Source organism: Rosa chinensis, chromosome 1, assembly GCF_002994745.2.
Source record: "Rosa chinensis cultivar Old Blush chromosome 1, RchiOBHm-V2, whole genome shotgun sequence".
Taxonomy (NCBI): domain Eukaryota; kingdom Viridiplantae; phylum Streptophyta; class Magnoliopsida; order Rosales; family Rosaceae; genus Rosa; species Rosa chinensis.
Genome location: NC_037088.1, coordinates 64,566,759 through 64,588,544, shown reverse-complemented (window position 1 = coordinate 64,588,544; position 21,786 = coordinate 64,566,759). Strand labels below are relative to the sequence as shown.

The following is a 21,786-nucleotide window of genomic DNA, read 5'->3' as shown; positions in this document are numbered from 1 at the left end:
AAAACCGAACGTGTTAGCCTGGAAATGAAATATTATAAACCAGATGTTCGATTTCTAAACGTTCTGCATGCCACCTGGTTTCACTTGTGATCGAAGAAACACCCCAAGTCTGACATTTAACAATATATACAGCAAAGTCTTCTTTAGCTTTAAGTATGGGTAAAAATAATAAAAAGCTATACGTCACATTTTTAGGTAAACATTTTGGCTGAGTCATGTGTCATTATCAGATTGAGTTGAGTTGTCAAGCTTCCACCCGATGCCAACAAATAATAAATATTTTGATAGAATATACAGATGGATTAACATTATCTTTTTGTCACTCTTGCCGATATATAGTATAAATTTTGTTCTTTTGGTTCCATTATCTACTAAAAGTCAGCAGAACAAATTCACCAGATCCATAGTAGTTGTGCTGCACTACCATATGGATACCGGTTATGATATATATATATATATACTAGTCTTACCCACATATGTCATACATATGGAAAACAGATTTTTCTTTTTAAATTTTCTTTTTGTAATATTTATGTCTTGATAATTCAATAATTGATAAATATGAGAAGTTATCTGCATAATAGGATAGTGGGAAGTTATCCACCTACAAAATGGGTTAGTGGGAACCTATTTTTTTCTTTTAAAAACTAATAATCAATTTTTTTATTATTTACTATAATACCCTTCAAATATTAGAAATTATTTAAAAATAATATATGGTACGTGAGTTTCCGTGTCTTTTCACGTTCACTTTGACTAACAAAGTAGGTTCTCTTAATAATAGTATAGATATATATTCTGAACTCCGATCTCACATTATAAAAAATAATATATTCCGAATTTTCCCATCATTAGATTTGTTTTCTTTAACCGATCTCAGAGTACAAAATGTGGAATACGTATGTCATATCCATCGAAATATGATAAGAGGGTAATATTTCGACCTAAATTCATGGTGATAGAGATTGTAAACTGATGTGACAGTGGCATGATATTGATAGCCTGAGCATTTTCGTGCAAATCCAAGACTAGAGAGGATAAAAGCAATCAGGGCGCTGATAGTCCATACCAAACCCTCACCTTCAGCCCACCGATGAAGACGGAATCAAATTCGGCGGCCACCAGCGACGGTGTCTTCTCTATGAATCGAAATTTCAGAACGGTCCCCTTCTCGACGCAGATATCGGGGCGGAGAGTTGGGGATCCGGGTCCAATTAGGGTTGGGCTTGGGTGAGACGGTGCTGTGGAGAGACTCAAGGATGCAGCAGAGGGCGGAGGCGGGGAGGTCGGAAACGTTTTTGTCTGGTCAGTCAATGTCAGAGATGACAGAGAGAGTAGACTAAGAGCGAAAAGAGAGAAGACCAGTAGAGAGAGAGAGAAAATAGAAAAAGTAAAGTCAGGCTTGCTACAGTCTTCTGGACCATTGGATCTAACAATCACACATGTCATCATCTCCTTCGAAGCTTAAAGCTTAGGTAGCTCAGCAGTGAACTTAGATTAAGGAAGGAGAGAGGATCCACTCTCCCTACTTTTAGGACCCATATTGTTGTGAAAAGCCTTTTCTCTTTTCTTTTTGTAATTTCTAAGTTTCTCATATGTTGGAAATGATAAGAAACTCCACTCAGTAGAGTGATCCTCATTTGTTTAATCGACCCCAAAAGAGATTAGAGCCTATAAATCATGGGAACCCATCTAATCCAAAATCATCAAGTGCTTGCTTTTGATTTTTACAGCTGCAGAAGACAGGCTTGGATTAACAGCTTAAGCTCTTCACCATTATTTGAGGTGAGGATTTAATTGTTTGAGATATTTTTTGTTTTTGTTTTTTTCCATATTTTCTAGTTCTGTTATATTTATATACAAATATCATGACTATGGGAATTGAGGAGATTGACAAACTTGACTAGCTGATATAGAACAAGTTGTGTTTATACTGTTTGATCAAAGTTCCAATGAAATGAAGTGTTGCTGTTTCTCACATTCATGTCATGACCTTGGACATATGTCCAATACAATCTTATCGTGTAATTGGTTTTCCTGTTTAGGGCCTTTGAGCTTCTTAAGTTGTAAACATGGCATTGGCTTCTTCTGTTAAAGTGGTTCTAGGCTCAATTGCCTTTGCAACATTCTGGATATTGGCGGTGTTTCCGGCTGTCCCTTTTCTGCCAATTGGGAGGACTGCAGGGTCTCTTTTAGGAGCAATGCTGATGGTTCTGTTCCGAGTCCTAACTCCGGATCAAGCCTACGCTGCAATTGATCTCCCAATCCTTGGCCTTTTGTTTGGGACAATGGTTGTGAGTATCTATCTTGAAAGAGCAGATATGTTCAAGTATTTGGGCAAGTTGCTCTTGTGGAAAAGCAAAGGAGCAAAGGACTTGATATGTAGAGTCTGTTTGATTTCTGCCATTTCAAGTGCTCTTTTCACCAATGACACCTCTTGTGTGGTTTTGACTGAGTTTGTACTAAAAGTTGCAAGACAACACAACTTACCGCCTCATCCATTCCTGCTTGCACTTGCCTCAAGTGCAAATATTGGGTCTGCAGCAACCCCAATCGGCAATCCTCAGAACCTGGTCATAGCTGTTCAGAGTAAAATTCCTTTTGGAAAGTTTGTTTTAGGAATTTTGCCTGCAATGCTTGTAGGAGTTTGTGTGAATGCTTTGCTTCTTTTGTGTATGTTCTGGAAGTTGTTGTCTATCCAGAAGGATGTGGAAGACGCAACTGGAGAGGTTGTCGGGGAGGAGGATATGATTTCTCACCGGTTTTCACCAGCCACACTGTCACATAGTGCATCCTTCAACTCTCAGGAGCTGAACTCCAGACTAGAAGCCAAGAGTGGGCTAAGTTCTCCAGTTGTTGAGAACCTTAGGAACCGTGTGCCTTCAGCTGAGACTGAGATCCAGAGGGTTTATAGTGCTGGTGCTTTTGAGTCTGCAAGAAATTCAAGTGCATCAAAGATTGAGGAGACAAATGATGTGGCTTCCCAGAAAAAGGAGGAACCAGTTGCTCTGAAAATGACTAGATCAAAGGAAAAACTTGGAGATAATTGTACTACTACAGATCAGTCTAGGGAAGGAAAGGAAAATTTGACCACAAAATGGAGAAGGATGTTTTGGAAATCTGGCGTTTATTTTGTTACGATAGGAATGTTGGTTGCGCTTCTTATGGGCCTGAACATGTCATGGTGCGCAATTACTGCTGCACTTGCTCTAGTTGTTCTTGATTTCAAGGATGCTTGGCCAAGCCTAGAAAAGGTACATTTGAGAAAATTGGTAATTTTACAGCGTAACGTATAACTGTTGACTAGTTTTTAAACAATAACCCTCATGATTGAGTTGGTTCATTTCTCTTATTTGACCAGGTATCCTATTCACTTTTAATTTTCTTCTGTGGTATGTTTATAACTGTGGATGGCTTCAACAAAACCGGCATTCCAAGCACTCTTTGGGACTTCATGGAGCCCCATGCGAAAATTGATCATGTTAGCGGAATAGCAGCTCTTGCTGTTACCATACTTGTACTATCAAACGTGGCTTCAAACGTGCCAACTGGTAATGCTGATGTTCTCTCCCATCTATACATTTCTTTATTACCAGTTTTATGATAATGTTGGTCTGTTTGATGAAGTAACATTTCAGAATCAAGAATTGTTGCTTCATACAACTCCTCTTAACCATCTAATAACTCTTGGTTATTATCAACGTGCATATGTTTATGTTATCTAATGCTTGATCTCAGTGTGACTGGCCTTCTGCTGGAAGCCATTTATAAGGGACTGAATATTGTAGTTGCTAGAAGATAATCTTCTTTAATGAGGCAAGTGCTCTCAGGTAACTGATGAAGAATGAAGCATCATGTTTCATCAATTTGTAACATCAGAATCACAAATACTCTCATAACACAATTTGAGACCTCAAAGTTAGATGTGAGCCATGGTACTCATGAGCCTAGAATAGCAGTACTCTTGGGAGATTGGTCATTTTTCATTTGCACGCTGGTAGAACTTAGGTCTTTATTCCTCAAACTTGCTTGCTGATCAAACTTTGAACATGTTCTTTTTGTGTAGTTCTCTTGCTTGGAGGACGAGTGGCAGCATCCGCGGCTTTAATATCAGCAGCAGATGAGAAGAAGGCATGGCTGCTTCTAGCTTGGGTGAGTACCGTGGCCGGGAACCTCTCGCTATTGGGATCAGCAGCCAACTTGATAGTATGTGAGCAGGCTCGCCAAGCCCCACACCTTGCATACAATTTGTCATTCTGGAGCCATCTCAAATTTGGGGTGCCCTCCACTATTATTGTCACTGCTATTGGTTTGACACTGATTAGATGATATTGGTGGTAATACAATAATGATTCTGTGAATTTTATGCCCAAAGACGAAGATCAATGTCAGTTACACCGGAAAGTGATGTGTTTCTTTGAATGTGTATAGTGTCTTCACTGTTTTGATTCAGAGAAGTAAGTCAAAATTATGTATATGGATTTCTGAACTCTGAAGGCAGGGAAATGATTTGGGCCTTCAACCCAAACTGAGAGAGGTGTACTTCACCTTAAGGTCACATCATTTGGAAACAAACAAAATGCTAGCTTCACAGCTAATTGTTACACTTTCACAATCACAATTCAAAGACACAAAGACAGCCAATGTCATTTCCGCTTGTCAACTTAGACCATCTCCAACAGATGGGTCTTTTGCCAGATGGACAGCTAACGTTTATTTTTGACCAACCAAATTATGTTCCAACCCATCTGTCTATTACACGTGTATTTGACATAAGAGCATCCTCTGTCAAATTTGACAGATTCTCCCCTTTCGGTCTTTTATTTTTTTATTGTTTCGCACATGGATCAAAATGTTTCAGATTCATCTTCAGATGCTGCAAATGAGGGATTTTGGGATCTTGCCAATTCATCATCAGACGAAGAATTGATGAATCTGCAGATTACTGCTCTACAAGAGATGGGAAGAAGAAGACGCCGGGGCTCAATTCCTGGTCTTGAGAATTGAGGGTGTACATCAATGAGATGTGAAGGAGCTATTGCAGGTAAATCTTTGATTTTGATACCATGCATTGTATTGCAATTTCTAGTAATTTTTATTTTGATAGTTTTTCTGTGATCTTGCTTTGTTAGTATTCGACACTGCCGCTGGAGTTTGGTTAGATAGAAACGGGCTTGTGACCTCCTCATGGACAGGCAAGGAATAGAATGACTATCATCCCCCTTTGGTGTTCGTATATACATTTATGGTGTTCTCAAGGGAGGTAAAAACTTTAGACCATAGTTGATTAGTTGATAGTATGAATAATGCATTTGCAGAACTGATATATGTTTGATTAGGAAGACTAGCCCATTCATGTATAATAATGGTAGTGAAGACACTAGAATATATTGCATATATGTGCATATATTGCAGAACTGATATTTGTGCATATATTGCAAGACACTAGAATGAAGAAATGGCTGAAATGTTATGTTGACTGTTGAGAGCCAGTTTTTGTGACTGTTTGAAGTATTGAACAACCGAATATGATTTTGGGGACTGAATCTTATTAGAAAGATTGCAACTTTATAGCCTTATGCTTGTGTTTTTTGTTTTTGTTTTTACAGGCCTGTAACAGCCATGCCATTACATATGTTACACATTATGACACCCTTGGTATGCTTGTTTTGTTATCAGAGATAAATTAGGCTGTGGTCTTAATTTGGTCTAAGTTTAATCTGTCGGATATCTTCTTCATAATCCCTCTTGTTTGGATTTTCCAAGAGCTAAGGATGAAGCAGTGTTATGTAGTTTTTGTGGGTCTCTCAGCTGGTACTAAAGCTTGTTGATGTTGACAAGGAGAAACTGCGAGTTAGGAAACTTGAGGCTGGGAATAGGAAATTTGAGGCTGAGATGAGAATTATGTCTATGGATACATCTACTATGAATCCTGAGCAGAGGGCATATTATTCCAAACTTCAGATGAAAATTCTCCAAGGTGATATATGAAGTGTGAGGTTGTTGGTTTCCATTTTAGTTTGTATCAGTTTGAGGTTTTGTCCAGTGATCATGTATTTGACTGCTTGCAAACCCTTTAAGAATCATGACTATGTTTCCTGCTATTTGAATGCTAGAACTGTGCAGTTTCTGTTTCTGTTTTCAATCCATTTTAGTTTGTATCAGTTTGTTGGTTTCCAGTGATGTTGTATTTGACTGCTATCAAATTCAAGCTGATTCTGTTTCTTGCTATCTTGACTGCTAGTTTTCAAGCAGTTTTTGTTTCTGTTTCAGGCTATGTATTCCCCCTCTCTCAAATTCTCATAATCTCATTTTCATCTCTTTTCTCATAATCTCAATTGCATCTCTTTAAATGGAACCATTCATTGTATGATCTTTGATTACAAGAAAAAAAAGAAGAAGGAAAAACAACATAAATAGAATTTTATATATTAAGGTAATATTCAAATTTGACATCTCCATTGGAGCTAAAAATAGTCAAAATGTTGCTACATCAAATTTGCCATGTCATATGTCAAATTCAAATTTGACCAAAGCCAAATAACAAACCCATTGGAGATGCTCTTAGCAACCAATGTGCCCTTGCCAAGATTGAAGTTGAACAACATCAACCTAAGTAAAGCATCCATGCCCAATACCCCCAATTTTCAAGATCCATTGCATTTTATGATGTATGGTAATCCTTTTCTTTCTTTTCTTCCTGCAATTAGCAAGATATTTATAAAAAGGATATTGGAATAAACAAAAGTGTAATAGATCTTTAGATCCAGTTTAAAGAAAATAATGCGGCCCTGCAAAATTGTTGCACTGTTCGAATGATATTATTCAAACTTTCTTTACATTTCAATCAAAGTTCGCATATTCACAATCTTCTCCTAAATGAATTTAATTAATTAGTTCTAATATAGAAGCTTATATTTCAAGTTATCTTCAACTATCATAATTATTATTTGTTTCTTAAACAATCCAAACACTTATCCTTCTCATCAAGGAAGTTAGTTAGACCTACGTACCAATTCATATCTTGTTTCAATTTGATTGTATCAATTAAGAGATGTAAATCATTTTTTGGGGACAAAAGATGTGTAAAGATCTTGCCTTTTTGTGTTTCTTTTTACTTGCGCTGAATTCTGAAACATAGGTAACTTTTGCTACCGGAAAAGTAAAAGTTGAGTGCTTTTTGGGCTACTTTGGAGTCTAGAAATGAGTTTGGAAAAGCAGGTAATTATGGGGGGATTACTCTAGAAAAAAAAATAAAGTGGAGTTTTAGATCAAGTACTAGTTTTTAGTGTGTTTTTGATGTGGTAGATGAATTAGATTCATGACTATAGTAGCCAATGCAATTTACTGAATTTCGATGTGGTAGCTCATCGACTGAGGATAATTTAAGTCATGAAATAGCAAATAGATCATAATTATCTTGTTGCCATAGCATCGCAATGTTAATTATCGATTTTAAGTTGTTGTACAGTGTCTTCTGTGACTTCTAGACAAAAATGGACATTCGGTTTGAATAATGGTAAGCCGTATATTACAGATTTTGTTCTGTTAGTACAGTTTTGTTGAAGGATGGTTCTGTCCCTTTTTTCAGGGGATGTGTTCTAGGATTCCCATTTTGATAATGTGATTGTCCTTAAATAGTTAAATAACTGTTCCTTGGCATAGTCCAGCTTTTGAAGGAGGCAATAATTCCAATACTTGCACTAGGGTTTGGCAACTTAATTTATACTGGCAATGATAGGAGTATGTGTGATGAATTTAAGAAGTCAATGATGTTGGAATTTGATATGTCTGACTTGGGGAGGATGAGGTACTTTCTCGGTGTCGAAGTGTTACAAAGTCCAGATGGAATTTATGTTTGTTAGAGGAAATATGCTCTTGATGTCTTGGAAAGATTTGGTATGAGCAAGAGTAATCCTGTAAAGAACCCAATAGTTCCAGGTACAAAGCTGTCGAAGGGTGTGCATTAATAAGTCTAACAATTTGTTTGCCTCATAATCGTCTCGGCCGAAATGAGAGCCGAGGGACTTGTGGTTGAATCGTCCTTCTGAAATTGCGCGGGCCAACTCGCGGCCGAATGGCCAAGCGAGGTTTCTGATTTGAATGGTGCATGATCTGACTTCTTTCAAATGATTGTAGGCCGAGGAAGGAACCCTCTCAGCCTTTAGGTTCTGATGCCTCTGTTGCAAGGACTTCGGTTAGGCGTCAATCCTGACCGGGATCTTCTATCACACTCACTTCTTGAGTAAACTCAAGGGTTCGGGTGACAAGCGAGAAATCTATTAGGTGAAGGTACTCGCAAATTACGGTAATGACGAAGGTGAAGTGGATTCGGTTGTCAAAACGTTGTGAGATGATATGTGTGTGAACGACGAATCGCATCAATCCAATCCGGACTGGCCGAAAGAGATCAATGGATGATAATTCTATGTTACGAACTACTCCTAAGTGCGAAAAGTAAAGTGCATATAAAATAAAGAACAAGAAAGTAAAATGCTTGAATGTAAAGTGCTGAAATAAAAGTAAGAAACTAAAAAATGAAAACAAGTTATGAAAGTTGAATAGAAGGCAAAGTACCTATGAAATAGTAAGAGAAAGGTTTGAGTAAAAGTTGTATATTGATTTGTTTGTGTGGTGCAGGACCTTTTACTATGAGTTACAAGGTGTTATATATACAAATCAAAAACCTAGGATAACTTGCTCTCTAAGACGTGGAATTCAAGTAGGATTCATCTTCCTTTTTTGGGTTGATTCATCCATAAATGTTATGATTCGGCTGATATCTGGAATCTTCACAATTGAAATCCTTAATTGATTTGAACTCTTTCCTCATGAGGATTCCTCCCTTGAACAGACTCCTCGGCCGATGTTTGTCAGTTGGGCTTGGCTGAGCATATCTAAGCTCCTTCTCAGCCCATCTGCGTAGTCATTCATTTGAACTTGGATTTTCCAACCATGTAACCAACCGTATGATCCAATTTCATCATCTTTTGGGTCGTTCGACCCAAAATCTCAAACCTCGGCCAAGTGATTGAACGATGTTTTTGTCTCAGGCTCAAAACTCTAATCTCGGTCGAGTGACTGAACAACGCCTAGTCATACGACTCAAAACTACAATCTTGATCGAGTGACCGAGAAACTCTTATTTCGGTCAACACCTTCATTTCGGCCGTATGACATAAATTTTATATTCTCGGTCGAACTAATGCTTATTTGACTAATTTCCTCATCTCAGCTGAATGACCAATTAATTTCATTCTCGGCCGAATGATCGAGTGACTTCATTCTTGGCCCTTACTTAATCTCAGCCAAAATTCTATCTCATCCAACAGTGAGAGCTTAGTAGGTCGACGTGCAAAAAACAGGTACAAACACAATTAAGTTGACGAAGTAATGGATATTTTCTTCGGCTGAAGTAACAAATTGATGCATGTAATTCACAAAATGATGGAAGATTTCTTCAGCTGAAGTAACGAATTGATGCATGTAACCATGTTATGCTTGAGTCTTAGTTGGTAGTGTAGAAGTCAATAATGCGTACAGTACCAAGCTGAAGCTGTGAGTTATTGACAATCTTTCGTTATTTGACTACAGAAAAGAAGATGGGGAAGTTGCTGGAGCCTATATTAGTGCTTTGGGTATCAGAAAAAAAGCAAGCGAATTGGTCATGCAGTTCTTGTTCCCGAGCTTACAGTACCAGGCGTTGCAGTTCCTGCCGCAGAAAACCAACATCCTCAACTTCTATTGTACTTCCCTTCATTGCCCGTCCCTCTTCTCCGGCATCTTTGCTGCCATCTGAACCACCTTCCTCTACCCAAACACCTGCCGGATTCATGTAATTTGCTTCCCTTTTTGCCAATGCCTACTCTCCAGGTGGAGCTTAGTCCATGTTCATCATTGGCCCTTGTGCATATGAGACCCAATTAGTCTCACCACCTGTGTTCTCTACCTTCAACACTGAACCATCTACTGCTCCATATACTCCCCCTCCCGAATCTGTGCAACTGACTACACCTTCACCCCCTGAAATGCCATTTGCTCAGCTTCTGACATCTTCGCTGGACGGAAGTCGTAGACATAGTGGTGGCAGTCAGAAGTTTGCATTGTCCTATGGCGAATTCCAGCCTACATGACTTCATATAATGGTCTAAGTACCTTCACTTCCAGCAATCAAACATGTGACACATAACTTTAAACATTAAAGATAACGGCCACCTATCGGTTGCTGACTTAAGATCAAAGTATCTAATTAGAAATATCTGTCGTTATTGAAAAATTGAAATTTGTGTTCATGTGTCATATTTTTATTTTTTGTCCCATTTAATTTTTTTTGCCCCATATATATTTATTCCTGCGTCCACCACTGTCTGAAATTGAGATTGAATCTCTAGATCGCGCAAACTACACCCAGGAAGCAAAGTGGTAAATCCTTGAATTTTTTTTTTCATCTGTTCTACAAATGGTCCTGTTTAAGAATAACCTTTTCAACTGGATTAACAGCAATATTATACTTTTCTATAATGTTGTATTACTTTTGGATGATTGTTTTTTCTAATTTGTGCTTAAGTTTGACAGTAGACGTGTAATAGGATTCCTATTCTCATCAATTTCAATTAGATTTTGAACTTGCTTTCTGTTGTTTCATTCCACAATCAAGTCTGTATGATATATTGATATGATTATGATTATCAACACTTTTTTTTTTGTTGGCGATGGAAATATTTTTATTCAAACAAGAACTGCATTACAAACAAAAGACCCAAAACGGGCCCAAATAAAAAACCCAACAAACAACAACAAACAAAACCAAATAGCCCTACAAGCTTTAGCCACAATGCAGATCTAATAGAAGAGAGATGACGTAGTGACGTCGCCGCCACCAGAAAAGCCCAAAGGTGACACAGAAACTTCACCAGATCGGCCGACGAAGACTTGGATTCCAACCAAAACAATCATGTGCAAGTACAGCAGCATAGAACCAGTCGAAATATCTCCATAACCCAAATCTCTAAACCATACAAAACATCCTCAGAAACAGTAACCAAAGTGGAAGAAAAAAAGAAAAAGAGAAAAGGAGAAGGAGACTGATTCGCAGAGGGATCAAAAGGACAGACGGCCGAAGACCGTGCAGATCCTTGTTGCACTATCGTATTCATCAGATTTACACTAGGGGACTGGAAAAACCCGTTAAAACAGACAATCCAAACAACGCCGAGACGGAGCTCTGATGGACCAAGGAGCAATCGATGAAGTGTAGTCCGATGGATGAGGAGGATGTGCATCTTAACCATGAAGAATCAGAGATTTGAGACAAAGAGAATGGAAGAAAAAGTAAAGAGAGAAAAGATGGAAAGGACATGAGAAGGCAGAGGGATGGTGGGGAGGGTGAGGAACATAGAAGAATGGAGGGATGATAGAGATGGGTATGCTGAAAATTAAAGATTAAGAATGGTTGGAAGAGGGGATCTGGGGAGGAAAGGAAAGCAAAGACAAAAGGGAAAACATACTTGCCATAGCCAGGGCAGCAGGGAGCTACCACGAGAAGGGTAGGGATAAGCCTCGCGAAGAGGGAAAATATCTCCCCTGACTTTCAAGCCAAAGATCCAGATCGGAGAGATCTAGATCTGGCAAGAAAGGGGGGGAGGAGGGGGAAAGCTGGAAGCTGGGTTTGCTAGAGAGAAGGAGTTTCTCTCACTAAAAAATGGATTTGTTGGATCCACATAGCTCATGATTATCAACACTTTGAAATGCCAAATCTTTAGTTTTGAATTTTTGATCAGACAAGTTTTAAAATAGCATGATTTGTTTGGTTAACCACAATGCTTGCATTTTCATTATTTTCAGGGATACTGGTGGATTGCAAGAAGTGACTTTCAAACTTCAGTTTGCAAAGTCCACCCTTTTTGTTGAGGTAAATTGACTTACTAGGACTACGTGATTTCATGGGTTTGTAGTTAGTTTAGATTCTTGCCATGAAAGAGCTTGAAAATAAGTTTAGTTTTCTTTTAAATTGAATTTAGTCATCTAAATTTAGTTGTATCAGTTATCTGGTAGACTGATGAGATTATAAGCCCTTAGGGATGTAACCAGGAATCCTTGGAGGATTGGGCTAATTTTAGCCATACAAAAATTTTGCGAAGAACTCTTTTTTTTTTCTTTTTTTTCTTTTCTTTTTTCGAGGTTTTCCCTATGATATATATACACACATTTCGACAGAACAATTAACAATTGACAATAAAGGAGAATGCTAAACCCTAGCCTCTCGATCTCTGCATTCTGTCAATGGCGGCCAGCACCGGTCTCCTTCTTAAGCCACCTACTAACGCCAACCTGACGCGGTGACCACCAATTCTAGCCTTCAAATTTTCATCACTAGGTCTGCTTCGCGCTGGAGTGAATTAGTGAATACGGATGAGATTGATCGGTGGTCGAATCCGACACAACCTAAGGCTAGATGGGTGAGAGATTGGGATTTTGGAATCCGTCCGTGTAGGGCTCGACTCAAATCTGACCTCTTGGTTGGAGGAACGCAAATTGAATCAGAGAGGAATCACATCTTCTTTGATTCGATTCTGACGGTGATGGTGAGTTGCGGTGCTGATCAAAGTGGTCTGAAAGCCTTGGATGTCTGGCAGAAACCAACTTCCAGTCCCAAGGTAGAGTACCGAGCGTCGTCGCACTCCAACCTACAAGTGTGACAGCAACGATAGCAGCGCTGTTTGGACCGGTGCATGCTAGCAAGAGGAAGCCGGTGACGATAGACGATAAAGGTAGGAATTGGTGGAGCAACATATGGAGGGGTGCCTAAATCACTTTTAGAGCCCAAGTTGTGGTCCAAATCAGTTTGGGTGTCCAGAGAATCTAGGATGGGGGCCACTGGAGTTGCAAATAGAGTTGTGGTGCAACGCTGTCGGCTTGCCGGAGATGTGACATCGTCATGGTGCGGCGGCGGCAATGGCAAGTTTGACCTCATTGCAACGCGAAACCCTAATTGGGCTTGGACTATGATGGGCGTGCTGTCTAGTTGATTGACGGGTGCAACAAAAATTGGAATGTGGAGTTGGGCCCGCCGTCTAATATGCTTGGAGCCCAAGACAGGGATGATGCTTACGTGGTTTTGGACTTATTTTTGGACCAAGCGGAGGGTCTCTAGTCCTCTTGGGTTTTGGGGTTTGGGATCCGGGAGGAACGACTCAGCTAACCATGCTTATGTTTGACGTAAGTCTACAGATAAGTCAGTATTCTACATCCACATTGAATAGTTTCTTGATGCACCGCAATTGAGCGCATTGGCTTCAGAGGCTGTTTCTTTACTATTTTTCCTTGTTAGAATATTCTTGTTCTGATAGACTCCTGAATAAAGGAACGGAATTGTTCTAAGTGTATTGGCACCTATTAACCCTGATGGGAACTACTGGCCTAAGTATTTTACTATGAATACAATCATTATCTTCCATCAAAAAAAAAAAATTAACAATTGACAATCAAAATGGAAATCAGTAATGCAAATATGCAAAATTAAATGGCCTAAGCTTAGATATTCTATCATTAAATGGCCTAAGCAAAATGAAATCAGTAATGCAAATTAAATGGCCACAAAGCTTACGGACAAATAATTATCAAACATCATCAACAACCGACCTCACGGACAAACACCAAACATCATTGTAGATGGACAACCCATTCCCAATTATCAAACATCATCAGCAATGACAATCAATTATCAAATATCATCAACAACCCATAACCCATTCCCACTACAAATATCAGATTCTCAGATCAACCAAACCCATCAACAACCCATTCCCGGTTTCCCACTACAAATCTCAGATTCTCATATCCACCAAAAGTTCAAAACATGGGTAATCAGTTTACCTGGGATTCTTGGATTGAAGGAGCCGCAGACTTGTTGTGAAGGTGGCGCGATGGCGGAGGAGGTGGCTCAGGCGTGGCTGCGTGGAGTAGTGGAGATGGCTCGGCGAACTGCCAGGACTAGTGGCTAGAAGGCTAGAAGGCGCAAACAAAATCCTAACAGCGGGAGACGGGGAGAGTTTGAGAGTCGGGAGTGTCGACCTACAGCAGCAAAGCATTAGTATTTTATTATTATTATTATTTGTGCCATACCCCTACTTGGCAGATTTTGGCCCAAATTTTCCCTTGGGCTACCATCCAAGTAGCCTTAACCTTGGCTACGTTATAAGGTTGAGAAGAAGCAAGGAAAAGTTATGTGGAAGCTTCAAGTTACTTTGGTGATTGCATTTTTGCAAATTTTCAATACATTCAATTTCTTTTGTCTGTTGTTTATTTTCTGATGCCTACACGTTTTTTTTTTTTTTAACAAAAAAATTTCTTTATGATACTTTACCTATCCAGTGCAACTATGGAGCGATGGCTTCAAAATGTTAGACATGATTAAGGAAGAAAAAGCAAGAATAGAGTGTGAAAGTGAATCTAAGGAGGACATTTGGTCGAAGAAGCATGAAAAATTAGAAGGTAGGGATCGAGAAAACTAAACTGTACAGAAAGGAGCAAAGCCTCCACTTGTTGTTTCCCTATATTTTAGCTTAAATCAACTCAAGATGGTATTTAGGGTAGTTATGAGCTGACATATTGAAAAAAGGACTTGCGAGTGAGTAGTTATGAGCATATTAGTTATATGTGGTATTTAGGGTTTAGAGTTGACCTAGTAAATCGAGACCCAAATAACTCCGAAAATAGCTAAAATTTTGACCATAATCATATCTTCTCATCATGATGACATCCAACGGCTAATTTTAATAAAGTCTATTTCCTCCACACTATTCCTCATAGAAGGTATATTTTTCAATACAACTAATAAACGAGTTAAACCGCATTAGTAGGCATATAAGGATTTCGCGTGATCTAAACAATCGAAAATGAAAATAGATGAATTTGACATTACCCATCTATTTATAGCTTATTAATAGGTATTGTGTAAAAAAATTAACCCAATCCGCCATCATTTAGATGTCAAATAAAGCGGTCAACCACTTATACACTTATAACTCCCTAAGGGGAACTTAACCATGAGTAGATAAACTTTCTGAAATTTTTACATTAGTTGATATAGGTCATAGTCACGAGAGTATAAGAGCTGACATATTGAAAAAAGAAGTTGTGAGTGAGCGGTTATGAGCATATTAGTTCTATGTGGTATTTAGGGTTTAGAGTTGACCTAGTAGTTTGAGACCCAAATAACTTCGAAAATAGCTAAAATTTTCACCATAATTATATCTTCTCATCATGATGACATCCAACCGCCGATTTTGATAAAGTCTATTTCCTCCACATTGTTCCTCGTGCAAGTCACGTTTGTGGACCTAGAGAATCCGAGCATGCAAATCTCGAAGCATGGAAGACGTTCCCAAGAAACAGAGCCAAATGGGCATTATTTTCTGTACCAATTTTTGAATTTTATGGCTCAAAATCCAATTGCAGTGTGGCCTATTGCAGACCAAAAGATCTATCTGCCTAAGTGTCTATCAATGCAGACCAATTCTCATTTGGATTCTGGCTTCTTTGTGGTGAAGTTTCAACCTTGCAGGTTACGGAACATCATCTTGGACTTCTTATTTGCCATTGTATCTGAGAAATTTCCTATGAAAATGATATATTTGCCATTGTATCTGAGAAATTTCCTATGAAAATGATATATGCCTACATAAGCTACATCTAAAGGGGACCATGATAAATAATAAAGAAACAGAGCCAAATGGGCATTATTTTCTGTACCAATTTTTGAATTTTATGGCTCAAAATCCAAGCTCATCACTGTCAAGAGGTTATCGAAGCATATATTGCAGTGTGGCCTATTGCAGACCAAAATATCGGATTCAAATTTGCTCACCATTTTTATTTTGTGGTGATATCACCACTCAATTAAAACTCACCACATCATGTAGAATTAATTTAATACTTAAAATTTATTTGTTTAATAAAACATTATGATTAACTATAATTATGTTTTATAACACATGACAGTTTTATATTGAGTGGTGGTATCGCCACCAAAGTACTTGAATCCCAAAATATCTATCTGCCTAAGTGTCTATCAATGCAGACCAATTGTCATTTGGATTCCGGTTTCTTTGTGGTGAAGTTTCAACCTTGCAGGTTACGGAACATCATCTTGGACTTCTTATTTGCCATTGTATCTGAGAAATTTCCTGCGCAAATGATATATGTCTATAGTTTAATAATGTCTGTCACGTAATTAAGACTTGAACTATCTTCAATGACATCTAAATTATTTTATTTGTACCGTTTAATTATGTAGATTACTGCATTTGTATGGTAGATAGAACAATAGAGTGCTGATCACATGGTCAGCAACTGACCATGGATTTTCTGGTCACTGACCGTCCGATTGAGATCGGACGGTTGACAGCTCTCATCTTAAATCTCATTACTTAGCTGTCAACCGTCCGATCTCAATCGGACGGTCAGTGACCAGAAAATCCATGGTCAGTTGCTGACCATGTGATCAGGACTGTAGAACAATAACCAAAAACTTGAACATATTCCGTTCTTACACATAGCCTGGACATGTGAGTTTTGTAAATATGTATTTTTGTTTAGAGTTGTAAAGAAAAAAAAACATATTGTTGCAATTGAGCCATAGGGTTTGATAGAAATTAGAAATGGATAGATATGACTTTTCATCCTCAATATGATCATTTTTCATTAATTTGAAAAAATATGGTTAAATAGAATTTATGATGGTAGAGAGAAATTTTGTTTTCTTTTGGTTCCATCATCTACTGAAAGTCAGCATAACAAATTCACCAGATCCATAATAGTCTGCTGCACTAAAACACAACAGAAACTCCATAAGAGAGCATCTACTATATACCGGTTATAATGTACTCTGAACTTTCCATCATTAAATGTGAAGTATGTCATACACCGAAATATGATAGATGGTAATATTTTGACCTAAAACAGTAAATATATATATATTTTTTTTTGAAAATACAGTAAATAAAATTTATGATGATAGAGTTTGTAAACTGATGTGACAGTAGCATGATATTTTGGCAACCCCCAACAGGCGTTGAAATATATGACACTGACGTTGATTATTTATGACACTGATTGGTACAACCTAAGACCGAGCATCCCCCATCATTACTATATATTATCAGTATAGAGATCCTCAATAGCTTAATCTACCCCAAAAGAGATTAGAGCCTATAAATCATTTATAATCCAAAATCACCAACCTTCTTTTTCATCAAGTGCTTGCTTTTGATTTTTATAGCTGCAGAAGATAGGCTTGGATTAACAGCTTAAGCTCTTCACCATTATTTGAGGTGAGGATGTAATTGTTTGATATATATATATATATATATTTTTTTTTAAAAATTTTTTTTTTTTTTATCGAGATCTCAAGGTTTCTTAAAGGCTTCCTAGGCCGAGAGACTAACCCGTAACGGAGGATGTCAGAGCGCTTCCTCCTCCTAGCCCACTAAGAATATATTGGGATTTAACTCCAATAAGCGTCGGCGGGATTCGAACCCGGTGTTGGGGTTCCACACCTGGAGGATTTTACCAACTAAACCACCTGTGACCGTTTTTTTTCTAAAGTTGAATGAAATTGAATCATGGGGTTCTCTTTTTTCCTATTGAGTTCTTTTTAATGCTACAATAATATTTCAAATATGGGTTTTCTCAGATGATGTCATACATTGATTTTTTTTTGGAAGAGATAATCTCATTGATTGGCGCTTTTTTTTTTCTTTCCATATTTTCTAGTTATCTTATTTTAAAGAGTGATTTTAGTTGGACCTCCAACTTTTTTCAATTATTGATAGGGATAATGACCATTTACACAATTTTGGAGTTAATTAACCCCACTTACCCAAACACTCTAAGAGATTGCCCACTTACACAATATTTTATATATTTTTTGCCCACTTACCCAATTAAGTATTTTTTTTTATTACTTTTTATTTATTTTTAGGATAATTTTGCCCTCACCTTCTTTGTCAAGTCATATGAAAAGACAAATAAGGACAAAGAAAGAAAACTGAAAGAAAATAAAAATGCTCTTCTTAAATTAACATTCACTTAAATTGATTTTTTATTTTTTATTTTCCCGGAATTTCCTTATATTGACATATAGTTTTAAAATTTACCTAAAATAATTAAGTAAAAATAATAATTTCTATACATGGCCCATCATTTAATACAAAAATTCAAAACAATCTGATTTGGAATTTCCTTAAACTAAATTCATTGAGTATTATGATATAGTTATTACTCGATCTTCCAACCCAAAACCCTTGAAATTCATTCTTTTAGCAAATTCAAAAGGATTCCAGCAACATATCAAGATCGAGAACCTCATATTAATTTTGGTGGAGGAGAGACCTACTGATAAGAGAGAATAATCATGTGATTTTGACGCATTCTTCTTCTCATGTTGAATATAGAGATAAAAAGTAGAGTAACATATTGTTGTGTCTTATGTTCAAGGGTGTTTTGGTAAAAATAAAGAGGTCTACTTAGCCTTTTAAGTATTCTAAAAAGTAAATTAGAAGTTTTAGAGATCAAACTAGAACCACCCTATTTTAAATTTTATTCTAAATCATCATTCTGCTTCTCTTCTTCATTTTCGATCACTTTCGTCTCTCTCTGGCTTCACTACAGTTGAAAATCTCAGTCAGCTCAACCCCATTCAATTCCAATTCATTCTAGATTTCCGACCTCAAATTTAACTTTACCGGATTCAATTCCTCCATAAAGCAAGAGTCTTTGGCCCCCTTTATGAAATTAGAGATTAGCTCATCTCAGATGGACGCCTCCTACGGGTGCTACACATGCAGCAGAACGATTCGGGCTAAGACTCGATCTTTTGCTCCGACTGCACCGCCGGATTCGTCGATGCTACGATGGAGCATGACGTCAAATATTATGAGACAACCTTGACTAGCTGATATAGAACAAGTTGTGTTATATACTGTTTGATCAAATTTCCAATGAAATGACGTGTTGCTGTTTCACGTTCATGAATCATGACAAGACCTTGTATATAAAATTATATTCAATACAATCTTATCGTGTAATTGGTTTTCCTGTTTAGGGCCTTAATTTTGAGCTTCTTATGTTGTAAACACGGCAATGGCTTCTTCTGTCAAAGTGGTTCTAGGCTCAATTGCCTTTGCAACATTCTGGATATTGGCGGTGTTTCCGGCTGTCCCTTTTCTGCCAATTGGGAGGACTGCAGGGTCTCTTTTTGGGGCAATGCTGATGGTTGTGTTCCGAGTCCTAACTCCGGATCAAGCCTACGCTGCAATTGATCTCCCAATCATTGGACTTTTGTTTGGGACAATGGTTGTGAGTATCTATCTTGAAAGAGCAGATATGTTCAAGTATTTGGGCAAGTTACTCTTGTGGAAAAGCCAAGGAGCAAAGGACTTGATATGTAGAGTCTGTTTGATTTCTGCCATTTCAAGTGCTTTTTTAACCAATGACACCGCTTGCGTGGTTTTGACCGAGTTTGTACTAAAAGTTGCAAGACAACACAACTTACCGCCTCGTCCGTTCCTGCTTGCACTTGCCACGAGTGCAAATATTGGGTCTGCAGCAACCCCAATCGGCAATCCTCAGAACCTGGTTATAGCTGTTTGGAGTAACATTCCTTTTGGAAAGTTTGTTTTAGGAATTTTCCCTGCAATGCTTGTAGGAGTTTGTGTGAATGCTTTGCTTCTTTTGTGTATGTTCTGGAAGTTGTTGTTTATCCAGAAGGATGTGGAGGACGCAACTGGAGAGGTTGTCGGGGAGGAGGATGTGATTTCTCATCGGTTTTCACCAGCCTTCAACCCAGAGGAAACCAAGAGTCATCCGTTTTCACCAGCCTTCAACCCAGAGGAAACCAAGAGTCTGCTAGGTTCTCCATTTGTTGAGAACCGTAGGAACCGTGTGCCTTCAGCTGAGAACGAGATCAAGAGGGTTTCAAGTGCTGGTACTTTTGAGTCTGCAAGAAATTCAAGTGCGTCAAACACTGAGGAGACAAATGATGTGGCTTCCCAGAAAAAGGAGGAACCAGTTGCTCTGAAAATGACTAGATCAAAGGAAAAACTTGGAGATAATTGTACTACTACAGAGTCTTTGGAAGGAAAGGAAAATTTGACCACAAAATGGAGAAGGATGTTGTGGAAATCTGGCGTTTATTTTGTTACCATAGGAATGTTGGTTGCGTTTCTTATGGACCTGAGCATGTCATGGTGCGCGATTACTGCTGCACTTGCTCTAGTTGTTCTTGATTTCAAGGATGCTCGGCCATGCCTAGAAAAGGTACATTTGAGAAAATTGGTAATTTTACAGCATCAAGTATAACCGTTGATTTGTTTTTAAACAATAACTCTCATATATGATTGAGTTGGTTCATTTCTCTTATTTGACCAGGTATCATATTCACTTTTAATTTTCTTCTGTGGTATGTTTATAACTGTGGATGGCTTCAACAAAACTGAAATTCCAAGCACTCTTTGGCACTTCATGAAGCCCCATGCGAAAATTGATCATGTTGGCGGAATAGCAGTTCTTGCTGTTACCATACTTGTACTATCAAACGTGGCTTCAAACGTGCCAACTGGTAATGCTGATGTTCTCCCCCATCTATACATTTCTTTATTACCAGTTTTATGATAATGTTGGTTTGTTTGATGAAGAAACATTTCAGAATCAAGAATTGTTGCTTCATACAACTCCTCTTAACCGTCTAATAACTCTTGTTGGTTATTATCGACATGCATATGTTTATGTTATCTAATGCTTGATCTCTGTGTGACTGGCCTTCTGCTGGAAGCCCTTTATAAGGGACTGAATGTTGTAGTTGCTAGAAGATAATCTTCTTTAATGAGGCAAGTGCTCTCAGTTAACTGATGAAGAATGAAGCATCATGTTTCATCAATTTATAACATCAGAATCACAAATACTCTCATAACACAATTTGAGACCTCAAAGTTAGATGTGAACCATGGTACTCATGAGCCTAGTATAGCAGTACTCTTGGGAGATTGGTCATTTTTCATTTCCACGCCTGTAGAACTTAGGTCTTTATTAGTGCGGTCAAGTCCTAGTGTCCTCAAACTTGCTCGTTGATCAAACTTTGAACATGTTCTTTTTGTGTAGTTCTCTTGCTTGGAGGACGAGTGGCAGCATCCGCAGCTTTAATATCAGCAGCGGATGAGAAGAAGGCATGGCTGCTTCTAGCTTGGGTGAGCACCGTGGCCGGGAACCTCTCGCTAATGGGATCAGCAGCCAACTTGATAGTATGTGAACAGGCTCGCCAACCTCCACTCCTTGCATACAATTTGTCATTCTGGAGCCATCTCAAATTTGGGGTGCCGTCCACTATTATAGTCACTGCTATTGGTTTGACACTGATAAGATGACATTGGTGGTAATACAAGAATTATTTTGTGAATTTTATACACAAAGAAGAAGATCAATATTAGTTACACACTTACACCTGAAAGTGATGTGTTTCTTTGAATGATGTGTATAGTTTATATATATATATATATATATATATTTTTTTTTTTATGTTTATAATGTTTGTTTGAGGGGAATAAATATCCATATATATATTCACGACTACACTGAGTAATTGCCAGGATATGGCATACACCAGAGCAAAAGCTCCAGAAGCATGACCTTACTTTTGCCTATTTTGCGTAACCGGGAACAGATTCCTAGCAAATAACTTCTATTCTAACAATACATGCTCTTATATCGTGTTTTGATTCAAAGAAAGAA

General features: G+C 38.1%; 1 protein-coding gene across 7 annotated transcripts; it reads left to right on the top strand.

The window, feature by feature from the left end:
- Nucleotides 1-872: 872 nt before the first annotated feature.
- Nucleotides 873-21,499, top strand: LOC112180654 (silicon efflux transporter LSI2). Of its 7 annotated transcripts, none has more exons than XR_002928381.2 (5): nucleotides 1,009-1,785; nucleotides 2,046-3,254; nucleotides 3,362-3,551; nucleotides 3,739-3,830; nucleotides 4,067-4,208. XR_002928381.2 is itself a non-coding variant. In XM_040512406.1 (4 exons), the coding sequence occupies exons 2-4, from the start codon at nucleotides 19,144-19,146 to the stop codon at nucleotides 21,420-21,422; spliced, it is 1,629 nt and encodes a 542-aa protein (XP_040368340.1). In that variant the 5' UTR covers nucleotides 873-1,785; nucleotides 19,106-19,143; the 3' UTR covers nucleotides 21,423-21,499. The 7 variants fall into 7 exon arrangements, 3 of the variants coding, with proteins under 3 accessions (XP_040368340.1, XP_024174887.1, XP_024175013.1); XR_005804388.1 differs by having other exon boundaries at nucleotides 3,739-3,816; nucleotides 4,067-4,081; XR_002928450.2 differs by lacking the exons at nucleotides 1,009-1,785; nucleotides 2,046-3,254; nucleotides 3,362-3,551; nucleotides 3,739-3,830; nucleotides 4,067-4,208 and adding exons at nucleotides 17,200-17,333; nucleotides 19,106-20,319; nucleotides 20,431-20,620; nucleotides 20,811-20,902; nucleotides 21,160-21,190.
- Nucleotides 21,500-21,786: the final 287 nt, after the last annotated feature.